General features: G+C 41.4%; 1 protein-coding gene and 1 pseudogene across 1 annotated transcript; both read right to left on the bottom strand.

Moving 5' to 3' along the window:
* On the bottom strand, positions 5462-7442 carry Cct6a-ps6 (chaperonin containing Tcp1, subunit 6A (zeta 1), pseudogene 6; annotated as a pseudogene).
* Positions 8647-9603, bottom strand: Vom1r34l1 (vomeronasal 1 receptor 34 like 1). Its single transcript, XM_087610018.1, has one exon. It carries the CDS (start codon positions 9562-9564, stop codon positions 8647-8649), a length of 918 nt encoding a protein of 305 aa, XP_087466144.1. The 5' UTR covers positions 9565-9603.
* Between the last annotated feature and the right edge of the window lie 6230 nt (positions 9604-15833).

Consider the following 15833-nt stretch of genomic DNA (forward strand, 5'->3'; position numbering starts at 1 on the left):
CTGTCTCAAAAATAAGTCAATATGATCTTGCTATAGGAGATTAAGGTGTTACACGGACACACCTGGGAAGTATCAATCAAAATTTGCCAGTTCCAAATTGATCTGGAGGTCTGTCTATAGGGAACTTTCTTTATTGCTAATTGGTGTAGAATGGCCTTGCCTGATTCCTGTGAGTAATGTGATCCCTGGTCAGGTGGTTTCTTGTTTTGTTTTGTTTTGTGTTTTGTGTTGTATATGGAAGGTAGAATGCAAGAGGGAGCAAGCCAGAGAGAACCTTTCACTATTGTCTCTGCTTCAGTTCCTGCCTCCAGGTTTGTGCTGTGGCTTTGCTTTTTACAGGAGGTAAAAAGTAAGAAGAAAGAAATCCTTTCTTCCTGAGTTAGTTTTGGTTCTAGTGTTTATCATAGCAACAAAAATCTGAGGAAAGATGTAAAGATACTAGTTCACTCACATGCCTCAGTCCCTTGAGTGAATCTTCCATTGTGTATCATAATAAAGACCAGTGTTTCAGGAAGGTCTTGTAGAACTAGAGTTTTAAAAAGGTTACTCATTGTCAGAGTCCGGATGTGCAAGGCCGGACGTGCCTGAGGGAGAGCCAGAGATAGGACTTGCCGGACCAGCTATCAGCCCCAAGGACATTGACCATCTGTAGCCACCCCTCCCCTTCCTTCACCCCCCTGAGTGAGATGAGCCACCCTACCTGCCTGCCGAGCTGCTAGAGAGCACATACTCCTTGCTGATGTAATTTCGAGCTGAAAGTAACTGTGCACCATTTGAATTGACCAATCATGTGTACCCTCTCGAATGCCCCTAACCTCCCCTATATAAACCCCTGAGTTTGGGAGCTCGGGGTCCATTCCTCTGTCTCCTGTGTGAGATACGTATCGACCCGGGATCCCGCTAATATGGATCTCGTTAATAAAAGCTACCTCTTCCTGTTACATCAAGACGGGCTACTCGTGATTCCTGGGGGCACCTGACCCCGTGATCAGAGCGAGAGACGCATGAGTAATATCACCCTAGACAGATTGTAGCCCTGGTTTTTAAAGATGAACCTTTTCCGGTACTTCATGAAATTGGCCAGGATATGCTGTGAGTCCAGCTTGTCTTGAGATCAAAGTAGCCTTATTCCCAAACTAGAATGTCTCATTAGAGCCATCCATCACAGCATGGTGTATAAATGACAAATCACCCCTGACAGATAGGAAGGATCAAAGCACTGAAACAACTCAGAGCTCATCCTCCAGAGCTGTCTTCGAGCTGGGGATGGGCAACTTAGCTTATTGTTTGTTCATCAGGTCCTCAGACACTTGGGCCTAACAGGCCTTAGAAACATTAGAAGGTAGAGAGTGGCTGTGAGGGATTGGAGGGCAGATATGACAACAATGAGAGCTCTAGTTGTGAGAGATGGCATTAATGCTGATGGCAATGCCTCGTAATTCTGAACCTGTACCTTGATCTTAAGAACTTGGAATGATCATGCCAGGCATGCAGGGATGGTTTAATATATGGAAAACCATCAACGTGATCCATTATATAAACAAACTGAAAGAACAAAACCACATGATCATTTCAGTAGACGCTGAGAAAGCATTTGACAAAATTCAACACCCCTTCATGATAAAAGTCCTGGAAAGAATAGGAATTCAAGGCCCATACCTAAACATAGTAAAAGCCATATACAGCAAACCAGTTGCTAATATTAAACTAACTGGAGAGAAGCTTGAAGCAATCCCACTAAAATCAGGGACTAGACAAGGCTGCCCACTCTCTCCCTACTTATTCAATATAGTTCTTGAAGTTCTAGCCAGAGCAATCAGAAAACAAAACGAGGTCAAGGGGATACAGATCGGAAAAGAAGAAGTCAAATTATCACTATTTGCAGATGACATGATAGTATATTTAAGTGATCCCGAAAGTTCTACCAGAGAACTACTAAAGCTGATGAACAACTTCAGCAAAGTGGCTAGGTATAAAATTAACTCAAATAAATCAGTAGCCTTCCTCTACACAAAAGAGAAACAAGCCGAGAAAGAAATTAGGGAAACGACACCCTTCATAATAGACACAAATAATATAAAGTAACTCGGTGTGACTTTAACCAAGCAAGTAAAAGATCTGTACAATAAGAACTTCAAGACTCTGAAGAAAGAAATTGAAGAAGACCTCAGAAGATGGAACGATCTCCCATGCTCATGGATTGGCAGGATCAATATAGTAAAAATGACCATTTTACCAAAAGCGATCTATAGATTCAATGCAATCCCCATCAAAATACCAATCCATTTCTTCAAAGAGTTAGACAGAACAATTTGCAAATTCATCTGGAATAACAAAAAACCCAGGATAGCTAAAACTATCCTCAACAATAAAAGGACTTCAGGGGAAATCACTATCCCTGAACTCAAGCAGTATTACAGAGCAATAGTGATAAAAACTGCATGGTATTGGTACAGAGACAGACAGATAGACCAATGGAACAGAATTGAAGACCCAGAAATGATCCCACACACCTATGGGCACTTGATTTTTGACAAAGGAGCCAAAACCATCCAATGGAAAAAAGATGGCATTTTCAGCAAATGGTGCTGGTTTAACTGGAGGTCAACATGTAGAAGAATGGAGATCGATCCATGCTTATCACCCTGCACAAAGCTTAAGTCCAAGTGGATCAAGGACCTCCACATCAAACCAGATGCACTCAAACTAATAGAAGAAAAACAAGGGCAGCATCTCGATCACATGGGCACTGGAAAGAATTTCCTGAACAAAACAGCAATGGCTTATGCTCTGAGAACAAGAATTGACAAATGGGATCTCATGAAACTGCAAAGCTTCTGTAAGGCAAAGGGCACTGTGGTTAGGACAAAACGGCAACCAACAGATTGGGAAAAGATCTTTACCAATCCTACAACAGATAGAGGGCTTATATCCAAAATATACAAAGAACTCAAGAAGTTAGACCGCAGGGAGACAAATAACCCTATTAAAAAATGGGGTTCATAACTAAACAAAGAATTCACAGCTGAGGAATGCCAAATAGCTGAGAAACACCTAAAGAAATGTTCAACATCTTTAGTCATAAGGGAAATGCAAATCAAAACAACCCTGAGATTTCACCTCACACCAGTGAGAATGGCTAAGATCAAAAACTCAGGCGACAGCAAATGCTGGCGAAGATGTGGAGAAAGAGGAATACTCCTCCATTGTTGGTGGGATTGCAGACTGGTACAAACATTCTGGAAATCAGTCTGGAGGTTCCTCAGAAAACTGGACATTGAACAACCTGAGGATCCAGCTATACATCTCTTGGGCATATACCCACAAGATGCCCCAACATATAAAAAAGACACGTGCTCCACTATGTTCATCGCAGCCTTATTTAGAATAGCCAGAAGCTGGAAAGAAGCCAGATGCCCTTCAATGGAGGAATGGATACAGAAAATGTGGTACATCTACACAATGGAATATTACTCAGCTATCAAAAGCAATGACTTTATGAAATTCGTAGGCAAATGGGGGGAACTGGAAAATACCATCCTGAGTGAGATAACCCAATCACAGAAAAACACACACGGTATGCACTCATTGATAAGTGGCTATTAGCCCAAATTCTTGAATTACCCTAGATGCCTAGAACAAATGAAACTCAAGACGGATGATCAAAATGTGAATGCTTCACTCCTCCTTTAAAAGGGGAACAAGAATACCCTTGGCAGGGAATAGAAAGGCAAAGATTAAAACAGACACAGAAGGAACACCCATTCAGAGCCTGTCCCACATGTGGCCCATACATATACAGCCATCCAATTAGACAAGATGGATGAAGCAAAGAAGTGCAGGCTGACAGGAACCTCTCCTGAGAGACACAGCCAGAATACAGCAAATAATAGAGGCGAATGCCAGCAGCAAACCACTGAACTGAGAACGGGACCCCCATTGAAGGAATTAGAGAAAGAACTGGAAGAGCTTGAAGGAGCTCGAGACCCCTTATGAACAACAATGCGAAGCAACCAGAGCTTCCAGGGAATAAGCCACAACCTAAGGACTATACATGGACTGACCCTGGACTCTGACCTCATAGGTAGCAATGAATATTCTAGTAAGATCACCAATTGAAGGGGAAGCCCTTGGTCCTGCTACGACTGAACCCCCAGTGAACTAGATTGTTGGGGGGAGGGTGGCAATGGGGGGAGGATGGGGAGGGGAATGCCCATAAAGGAGGGGAGGGGGAGGGATTAGGGGGATGTTTGCCCGGAAACCGGGAAAGGGAATAACATTCGAAATGTAAATAAGAAATACTCAAGTTAATATTTTAAAAAAAGGGGGGGGGGACAAGAATACCCTTGGCAGAGAATAGAGAGGCAAAGATTAAAACAGAGACAGAAGGAACACCCAGTCAGAGCCTGCCCCACATGTGGCCCATACATATACAGCCACCCAATTAGACAAGATGGATGAAGCAAAGAAGTGCAGGCAGACAGGAGCCAGATGTAGTTCTCTCCTGAGAGACACAGCCAGAATACACCAAATACAGAGGCGAATGCCAGCAGCAAACCACTGAACAGAGAACATAACCCCCGTTGAAGGAATCAGAGAAAGAACTGGAAAGCTTGAAGGGGCTCGAGACCCCATATAAACAACAGTGCCAAGCAACCAGAGCTTCCAGGGACTAAGCCACTACCTAAAGACTATACATGGACTGACCCTGGACTCTTACCTCATAAGAAGCAATGAATATCCTAGTAAGAGCACCAGTGGAAGGGGAAGCCCTGGGTCCTGCTAAGACTGAACCCCCAGTGAACTAGATTGTTATGGGGGGGAACACCCATAAAGAAGGGGAGAGGGAGGGATTAGGGGGATGTTTGCCCAGAAACTGGGAAAGGGAATAATACTCGAAATGTAAATAAGAAATATTCAAGTTAATAAAAAATAAATAAATAAATAAATAAATAAATAAATAAATAAATAAATAAATAAATAAATAAAAAGGCCCTGAAGGTGATTGAAAGCCCACAGGAAGACCAACAGAGTCATCTAACCTGAACGCCTAGGAGCTCTCAGAGACTAAGCCACCAACCCAAAACTCCCCTTGCCACACTTACGTAGCAGACAGGCAGCCCTGTATTCATGGCTGCCTTGTCTGCCCTCAGTGGGAGAGTATGGGGCTAATCTGGAAGAAGCTTGATGTGCCAGCATGGGGGGATACCCAGGAGCGTCCTACCCTCTCAGATGAGAAGAGGAGGGGAGTGTGGGGGAGGTACTTTGTGAGGGATGGACTAGGGGTAGCCTTTGGGATATAAACAAACAAATTAATTAATTAATTTAAAAAAATTACCCCTTAGGTATGACTAGACATAAGGGAATATACAGATTAAGAGGCAAAGATCAGTGATACAGAGTACACTGAACTGATTAAACTATGAAACTATACTTCGTTTCTTTTTTTTTCCTGTAGCCTGAGTTGGTGCAGAACCTCTGACTTTATTTTCAAAGTGCTAGGCTTACACGCATGCATCACCATGCCTTATTTAGGAGAAAACCATTCCAAAATTTCAAAGAACACTTAAGGAACAAGGTAGACAACAACGCTTATCTTATTGTGTAATTTTGTAGCACTATAACAAAAACATCTTGTTCAGTGGATTTCAAAAACTTGCTTTGAATGTGTTCACTAAATGCAAAAAAAAAGCTCAATAAAAATGTACAGTATTATCATTTGAATAGGTGCCAAATATCCTGTTCCTTTTCTCCTATCAGGGAGAGAAAATTATTTTCCAAATCACTTGAAGCTTGGACAAAAATAACTGTCCCCCACAACATTCTGTAGCATCACAGGCAGACTTCTTCAGCCCTTCAGAGAGGACATCCCAGCTCTCATGATCTCATCAACCAGGAGAATGTTGGTGGCCATTACAGTACAGGAGTGAAGCAGCTGCTTCTTTACACAGTAGTTATCCCAGTCACTCATTTCTGTGGCCACCATCGCCTCACCTGTGCTCAGATCCACCCCTACAAGCTGACAGGATTCTGAATGTTCAGCTTTAACTTTAACTCTTTTTTCCTGAAGGTCAAAACTAGATTTCTGCACAAGAACCTTGGGAATGATGAGCAAGGCATCTAAAAAATGTCTGAACCCCAAGCTGAGCTCTGCCCTTCACACTGGGCTTGTATTTAATCAGAGCCTCGGCCAGTGCCACTTCTAATTCACCTGCACCCACGACAGCACAGCCATCATCAATAACATTTTGACAGCCCTCAAGCCATCTCTGATTGCATCCTTGATCTGAGTCAGTGTGTGCTTATTTGGTCCTTTAGCCAGTAAAGTGACAGACTGGAGATTGTCACGTTTCTTCATAACGGTGAACTTTTCCTCACCCAGTGTATACTCATAGACAAGACCTGCATGTCCCAAACAGTCAGGATTCAGGTCAACAGACAAGTTCATAGCTATCCCAACACAAGTGTCAGCCTTTCCATGTTTCTCCTCTTGGGTCTACATAGAGCTATGATACCTTCATTCACAAGGGCATCTAAAGAAAAGGGGTCAATCCCCTTTTGATTAATAACAACAAATCCTTTATCTGAATCACCACAAACTTTCTTTTTCAGTTCTATTTCTTTTAACTCTATCTTCAATGAATTTTCCTTCAGTCTTTACTAGTTTCTCTCTCTCTTCCGCACTCTGGTAAAAGACCCAGAATTCCCTTCTGTCTTCTCATACTCCAAGGACACGTTGCATGTGAGGATGTAGGCACTTTCTACTCTTTTCTTCATATCAGGATGCCACACTCCATGATCCAAAACGAGCCCTCTGATTCAGCTGTATCACTTTCAGATTTATGGTTCATCTCCATGATCTCAACATGAAGAGGTCAATGGGCTCATCTTCTTCCCTAATGGCCAAAATGGAGTCCACCACAGCCTCTGTCAAGACAGCAAGTTCAGCATGAACTGCAGCAGAGATACCCTGGCCATATTGATGAGTGTTTCTCTGTCAATCTCTTTGCTTACTTTAACTTGTTCCAAAAACTGGAGAGCTTTTTCCTTTGCAGCTTCAAAACCTTCAGATATTATTCTGGGATGAAGACCTTCAGAAACATAGAGGTCTATTTGTTTGAGCAGCTCCCTGATGATGAGGACATTGGATATAGTGCCATCGCCAGTTATGTCATCCTGGGCTGTAGCCACTTTTGCTATCAAAGAGGCTGTTGGGTGTTGAATTTGCATTTCATGAATCAGCACATTGCCATCTTTAGTAAGTTTGATGTCTTCGGCACCAGATACAAGCTTCTTCATGGTGTCTTTAGGCCCAAGTTGGTCCTCAGAACATCCTGCAGGACCAGTGCCGCGCTACTGTTCACCACCAGCGCTGCCTGCTCTCGGGCTACCTCGGTTTTAGGATTTAAGGTCTTCACCACCGCCATGGCTGGTCTAGCTCAGGGAGATGCCAAGAAGACCGAGCTCTAAGCGCATCTTCTCCTATACTTTATTTCTTTACTGTGTGTGGACATGCTCAAGCACAGATTTGAGGAAGTCAGAGTACACCTTGTAGGAGTTTGTTCTCTCCACTGTATTGAACCAGGGGCTGGAACTCAGGTGTTCTATTCTAAGTGGAGAGTGCTTTACATGCTGAACTATCTTGTTGTCTCTTATTCTGGCCAGTGTTATGATCAAGAACTGGTGAAATATTTCTGTCAGTTTTAATGGTGGTCCAAGTCTGCGAAAATGTATATGAGACCTCAACATTAATTTTGTAACTCAGTGTGATTCTAGTCTTCAAATTATAATACACAAACTGTTGTTTCCTTTTCTATTATTTATAGAACATTCACTATAGCTGTTATTAATGATTTTCCCACCAAATTGGAAATGAAGTGTCAAATGTATCAGATAAATTTCTCAGGAGGATGGAGAGATGGCTCAGCGGTTTAGAGCCCTGGACACATTGACATTGGATCAGGGTTTGAGTCTTAGAATCTGTATTTGTAGGATTACCTCTGTTTGTAACACCAGTTCTAGAGGTATGGCACCAATTTTTCTTAAGGGAAGGAAATCCCATAAATATATACACATCCAGTACACATAAGCAAAATAAATGCTAAAACAGTTGTTTGGTCACAATAGTACGTTCCACCACTCTGATTTTAACCTTCATCACACTGACAGTTATAGCTACTTGAGATATTTATCTTGTGGACTGTAGTGTCTGTGATCATTTTGAGGCAACTGTTAAGGGTGGATGCTTGATTTTAATCTTCTGAGAAAATAATTTTGTAACTAAGGAAGACACTGACAGAATGAGTTTTGCCTACTCTTGTCTCCTATATGACTGTTGGGTGTTTCTGATGTTTGGAAAAACAGTTTCACTATGGCCCAGAGTGAAGACTTTGCCAAGAACTTTCAGGAGAGGATGTCCAGTTTGGATCTTGGTATGCTTTCTTGGTCCTGATACATCAAACCTCTTAAGGCTCCTGAGCATGAACTACCTTTGCAAATTTTCCTCTTTACTCTTGATGTAATAAGCAGTAGTGTGCAATATGCACGTTTTTACAAAAGACATTGAACACATATTTATAGAATAAAATTTTTAATGGTATTAAGAAAGTTGTCTTCTGTATCTGACATTCTTTGTGACTCAAGTTTTCAACAGCTGAATCGCACAGAACAAGGATCCTTAGGATCTCTGACGATCAACAATAAGGGAGAAATTGTGGGGAAGCTTAAGATCAAAGCTTCACTGACATGCCTCACAAAGAGACGTGAATCTATAAAAAAGTTTTGAAAGATGATACAAATAAAATGTAGAAGATAACAGCTAACAAATGTGACCACCAACATCAGGATAGTATGGGTTGCTCTTGTCTCAGCTTGACCTCTGGTGTCCTGATTGGGAGTGAGGATGTGCTGCATTCGCTGGCGATGTCTATGGAGGAGAAGCACCATGGAGACACTGGTCCAGACCATGATGCTAATGAATGTGGCATCATGGATAAACCTCAAGAAGACAATGCCTACAGTGAATCCAGAAGTGGAACAGAACAACTTTCTTTTTGAATCAGTGTTATTGTCTGTTATCTGAGGACCAGTGACTATAACTGGAATGTAGATATTATTTAAAACACTGAAGAACCAACAACTGCAACAAGAGTAAGTAGCAAAATTTGGGACATTTGCTCTAAGCAAAACTTTACCTCTATGAATAGGAGCAAGAGTGAGAAACTGTTGGATACTCAGGACACAGGTGGAACACAAGTTGGTGCTTCTTGCTACCAGGCGAGTGAAGAATTCAAATTTACATTTGAGGTCAGTTAGAGGACTTCTTTGAGCAAAAGTCATCATGTTGTTTGGAAAGACAGTGATGAAGAGAATCAAAGCATTGGCCACAGCTATGTTTGTTAAAATCATATGTGTGGCCCTCTGTTGAGAACCAGTTAAGATTGGAGAGAAATTATGGATAAACAGAAAAATATTGGCCACAGTCCCAACCCCAAACTGACAAAGCAAGAGGATCTGAAGAGCCACTTCCTCAGTGGTTTTCAAGGATTTATCAGGGGCGGGCATTGAGAGGGCTTTACTCAACGCTAGAATAATGATTAGATGGAATACTGCTGTGTTCAATACTTTGTTCTATTGTCCATGTTTTCAAATTGATTTGGGAAAATTTCTTCTCTTGATCAGTGAGATACTATTCTATCCACAATACAGGGACTTTGCCTAGAGAACAATGCATGAAGAGTAACTCAGAATAAAATTTTATTCTTATTGAATTACTCCTGTCTCAAGATAAATTTTATATTGCAATTATATTTTTATGGTCATGTAGTTCAATATCCTACAAAATAGCACATATTTTAACACAGTATGGACACTTGCCTTTGAATAAAGACAGGAAAGAGATTAGTATAACAAAAGCAAACATAAATGCAACATAAAAGAATAAAATTTTCTTACATATAATATTCAATAAGGTTGTGTAACTGAATTTAGTTGTAGAAAATTAAGTTGTTGCCTTCTGAGAAATTTTTATGCTACTTATCCACACAACAAAATACCAAATATTTTTGATAAAGGCACCTGTGTTTTGATCACACAGATTAACATAGGTTTACATTTGTATCCTCCCGGTGAAAAAGCCCACTTACAAACAAGTTTCACTTATTCATATTTTTCAAATCATAATTTTGGGTCTAAAAGTTCTTGTGCCAGGGTCTTACCTGCATCATCTCCAGCTTCCCTCCAAAATTATTAACACAATCACTATTATATACTTTGAAAGCTGATGCATTGTACTTATTTATATGTATTCTAAAGGAACATGAGGGCCTCCATTAACCAGATAAAATTCAACATCTCACATACAGATGTCACATTGAAGGCTGTTTTCTGCTGAATGCCAATACAGGAAACAGATATTTCATTGAGATGAAAGCAAAATATGAACATATTTGAGTTCAGCTGCAGCCTCCAAAAAGAAATAATGATTCATGTTGGCTTCAGAAGATAATGTACATTGAAGAAGGGAGCAGAGAATTTTAAGCAGAAGTCTATGGTTGGAAGAATTCCACCTTCTGAGTCAGGATGAAGATACTCATCTGAAGGCCAACTACAAAGCACAGCTCCTATAGAAGCACATCTCATAGAGCCTGTTGCATTTAAGAAGTTCTCTGTGTGACTCTGCATGAGGAAGAACACAAGGAAATTCAGACTGGATTCTTATTCTCCATGCAATGCTGAGAAGGTAACCCAGCAGAGACCAGCTTTCACTTCTCATAAAATGAAAAGGTATGTGGAAAAGACATCATTCAGAGAGTTTATTACTGTGTCACCTCTGGCTTCAGTGCATTTGTCTGCATGGTGTTTTGGGAATATCTCTGATGAAGGAAAAATCATTTATCCCTTGAGCCAATCTCCAATTGTACTTTCTGGTGCTTAATGATAATGTCTAGGGGTTTGATCGATTTTGATAAGTATTTGGGCAGAAGTTAAGAAAGTGTTTTCATTTTTGGGAGAATCTAAGTTCTGGTTTGATCTTGTAGTCAGATGCTAATTGGGCACTCAAGGGTCGAACAAGGGACTCATTATGTGCATTTCTACAGAGTACTTTTCTCCCTACTATCTCACTCTTGTAAAATTATGCTGACACCAAGTCCTTCCAGAAAACCAGCAACATGTCATTCAGGTTCTGCAATTGCCCAGGAAGCTGCTTCATCTGAACTTTTCTCATATTTGTCCCAGGACACATACTTCTGACAATTTTGTTAACTGTAGGTGGTCTTTCCTGTCTGAATCCTGGGATTAGTCCAAAATCCACTTTTTTTCAGGTAGAATGTGCCTTATTTTCTGATGTACTCATGAATTCTTATCAGAATTCTAGTATATTTTGTTAACATCTGAGAATCTGCTCTGTAAAGAAGGAATCTGGATATAAACAAAGACATGTTTTGAAGCAATCAGACAACAATAGGAGGTCAAGGGGATACAGATCAGAAAAGAAGAAGTCAAACTATCACTATTTGCAGATGATATGATAGTATATTTAAGTGATCCCAAAAGTTCCACCACAGAACTACTAAACCTGATAAACAACTTCAGCAAACTGGCTGGGTATAAAATTAACTCAAATAAATTAGTCGCCTTCCTCTACACAAAAGAGAAACAAGCCGAGAAAGAAATTAGGGAAACAACACCATTCATAATAGACACAAATAATATAAAGTACCTCGGTGTGAATTTAACCAAACAAATAAAAGATCTGTACAATAAGAACTTCAAGCCTCTGAAGAAAGAAATTGAAGAAAACCTCAGAAGATGGAACGATCTCCCATGCTCATGGATTGGCAGGATCAATATAGTAAAAATGGCCATTTTACCAAAAGCGATCTATAGATTCAATGCAATCCCCATCAAAATACCAATCCATTTCTTCAAAGAGTTAGACAGAACAATTTGCAAATTCATCTGGAATAACAAAAAACCCAGGATAGCTAAAACTATCCTCAACAATAAAAGGACTTCAGGGGGAATCACTATCCCTGAACTCAAGCAGTATTACAGAGCAATAGTGATAAAAACTGCATGGTATTGGTACAGAGACAGACAGATAGACTAATGGAACAGAATTGAAGACCCAGAAATGAACCCACACACGTATGGTCACTTGATTTTTGACAAAGGAGCCAAAACCATCCAATGGAAAAAAGATAGCATTTTCAGCAAATGGTGCTGGTTCAACTGGAGGTCAACATGTAGAAGAATGCAGATTGATCCATGCTTATCACCCTGTACAAAGCTTAAGTCCAAGTGGATCAAGGACCTCCACATCAAACCAGATACACTCAAACTAATAGAAGAAAAACTGGGGCAGCATCTGGAACACATGGGCACTGCAATAAATTTCCTGAACAAAACACCAATGGCTTATGCTCTAAGGTCAAGAATCAACAAATGGGATCTCAGAAAACTGCAAAGCTTTTGTAAGGCAAAGGACACTGTGGTTAGGAGAAAATGGCAACCAACAGATTGGGAAAAGACTTTTACCAATCCTACAACAGATAGAGGCCTTATATCCAAAATATACAAAGAACTCAATAAGTTAGACTGCAGGGAGACAAATAACCCTATTAAAAATGGGGTTCAGAACTAAACAAAGAATTAACAGCTGAGGAATGCCGAATGGCTGAGAAACACCTAAAGAAATGTTCACCATCTTCAGTCATAAGTGAAATGCAAACCAAAACAACCCTGAGATTTCACCTCACACCAGTGAGAATGGCTAAGATCAAAAACTCAGGTGATAGCAGATGCTGGCAAGGTTGTGGAGAAAGAGGAACACTCCTCCATTGTTGGTGGGATTGCAGACTGGTAAAACCATTCTGAAAATCAGTCTGGAGGTTCCTCAGAAAATTGGACATTGAACTACGTGAGGACCCAGCTATACCTCTCTTGATCATATACCCAAAAGATGCCCCAACATATAACAAAGACACGTGCTCCACTATGTTCATAGCAGCCTTATTTATAATAGCCAGAAGCTGGAAAGAACCCAGATGCCCTTCAACAGAGGAATGGATACAGAAAATGTGGTACATCTACACAATGGAATATTACTCAGCTATCAAAAGAATGCCTTTATGAAATCATAGGCAAATGGTTGGAACTGGAAAATATCATCCTTTGTGAGGTAACCCAATCACAGAAAAACACACACGGTATGCCCTCATTGATAAGTGGATATTAGCCCAAATGCTTGAATTACCCTAGATGTACAGAACACATGAATCTCAAGACGGATGATCAAAATGTGAAAGCTTCACTCCTTCTTTAAAAGGGGAACAAGAATACCCTTGGCAGGGAATAGAGAGGCAAAGATTAAAACAGAGGCAGAAGGAACACCCAGTCAGAGCCTGCCCCACATGTGACTGATACATATACAGCCACCCAATTAGACAAGATGGATGAAGCAAAGAAGTGCAGACCGACAGGATCCTGGATGTAGATCTCTCCTGAGAGACACAGCCAGAATACAGCAAATACAGAGGCGAATGCCAGCAGCAAACCACTGAACTGAGCACAGGACCCCCATTGAAGGAATCAGAGAAAGGACTAGAAGAGCTTCAAGGGGCTTGAGACCCCATATAAACAACAATGCCAACCTACCAGAGCTTCCAGGGACTAAGCCACTACCCAAAGTCTATGCATGGACTGACCCTGTACTCTGACCTCATAGGTAGCAATGAATAGCCTAGTAAGAGCACCAGTGGAAGGGGAAGCCCTTGATCCTGATAAGACTGAACCCCCCAGTGAATGTGACTGTTGTGGGGAGGGTGGTAATGGGTGGAGGATGGGGAGGGGAACACCCATAAAGAAGGGAGGGGGAGGGTTATGTTGGCCTGGAAACCGGGAAAGGGAATAACATTCGAAATGTAAATAAGAATTACTCAAGTTAATAAAAAAATGATTAAGTAAAAAATAAGGTGTGGCCCAACTGGGGTAGGTTTATCACTATGGGTATGGGCTATAAGACCCTCATCCTAGCTGCCTGGAAGTCAGTATTCTGCTAGCAGCTTTCAAATGAAGATATAGAACTCTCAGCTCCTCCTGCACCAATCTTGCCAGGATGCTGCCATGTTTCTGCCTTGATCATAATGAACTGAGCCTGTAAGCTAGCTTCAATTACATGTTGTTCTTATAAGAGTTGCCTTGGTCCCATACATATAGAGCCACCCAATTAGACAAGATGGATGAAGCAAAGAAGTGCAGACCGACAGGAGCCGGATGTAGATCGCTCCTGAGAGACACAGCCAGAATACAGCAAATACAGAGGCGAATGCCAGCAGCAAACCACTGAACTGAGAATAGGACCCCCGTTGAAGGAATCAGAGAAAGAACTGGAAGAGCTTGAAGGGGCTCGAGACCCCATATGAACAACAATGCCAAGCAACCAGAGCTTCCAGGGACTAAGCCACTACCTAAAGACTATACATGGACTGACCCTGGACTCTGACCCCATAGGTAGCAATGAATATCCTAGTAAGAGCACCAGTGGAAGGGGAAGCCCTGGGTCCTGCTAAGACTGATCCCCCAGTGAACTAGACTATGGGGGGAGGGCGGCAATGGGGGGAGGGTTGGGAGGGGAACACCCATAAGGAAGGGGAGGGGGGAGGGGGATGTTTGCCCGGAAACCGGGAAAGGGAATAACACTTGAAATGTATATAAGAAATACTCAAGTTAATAAAAAAAAAAAAGAAGAGTTGCCTTGGTCATGGTGTCTGTTCACACAATAAAACCCTAAGACACCATCCTTTTCCCCTTTGCCTCTATGAATGTACTCCTCCATCTACTCACTCACTCTCACCTTACCACTCTTGCATGCCCCTGTGGCATCACTGGAGCACCAAGCTTCCATAGGACCAAGGGACTCTCTGCCCATTGATAAGAGATAAGGCAATCCTCGATGACATTTGTAGCTGGAGGCATGGACCTCTCCTTGTATGCTCTTTGGTTGCATACTTAGCATTTTCAATACATACTAGGGTTCAAACTCAGCAAAGCAATCTTAACACTGACTGGGCTGTATCTTGATTACAATTCCCCTCCTCTTACTCATCCAAGTCCTTCTCCCCCTCCAGATCCACACTCTTTCTACCTCTCATAAGAAAAGAATGGCCTTCTAAGAGATAACAACCAAGTGATACAAAATAGAATATAGGTCACATTGTAATTGGACTAGTCAACTAAATAGAAGGAAAAGCACCTTGAGAGAAGGCATAGTAATCAGAGACCCATTCATCCCCACACTCAGGTGTTCCATAAAAATACTAAGCTGAAAACATTAATATATGTGCAGGAAATCTGATGCAGACCCGTGTGAGCCCTGTGCTTGATATTTCAGTCTCTGTGCACTCATATGCAGTTTGCTCAGTTGATTTAGTGGGTCTAGTTCTCCTAGTGTCCTTCATTCCCATGGCTCTTATACTCTGGACTCCTCTTCTTCAGAGCTATGAGAGGTGGGATTTGATGAAGACATCTGACTTAGAGCTGCGTGTTCTAAGGACTCTCCATTCACATGATGTCTGGCTGTGAATCTCTGCATCTGTTTCCGTCTGCCATAGGAAGAATCTTCTCTGATTATAACTGAATAATACACTGATCTCTGAGTATAGCAAATATCATTAGAAGTCATTTTATTGATGCTTTTCTTTTAACATGTTGTATTTGATCTTACCATAGGCAGGTAGACTATCTGGTTTCTGGTTTTGGTCACCTGACAATGCTTGAGTATGTGTTCTGTCTGTGTTGTGGGACCTTATGACAAATCAGACATTAGTTGG

Source organism: Rattus norvegicus, chromosome 1, assembly GCF_021556685.1.
Source record: "Rattus norvegicus strain SHRSP/BbbUtx chromosome 1, alternate assembly SHRSP_T2T, whole genome shotgun sequence".
Classification (NCBI taxonomy): Eukaryota; Metazoa; Chordata; class Mammalia; order Rodentia; family Muridae; genus Rattus; species Rattus norvegicus.

What these genes read in the sequence shown, in the direction of transcription:
- Vom1r34l1 (XM_087610018.1), bottom strand. Translation starts at nt 9,564, where the DNA reads ATGCCCGCCCCTGATAAATCCTTGAAAACCACTGAGGAAGTGGCTCTT.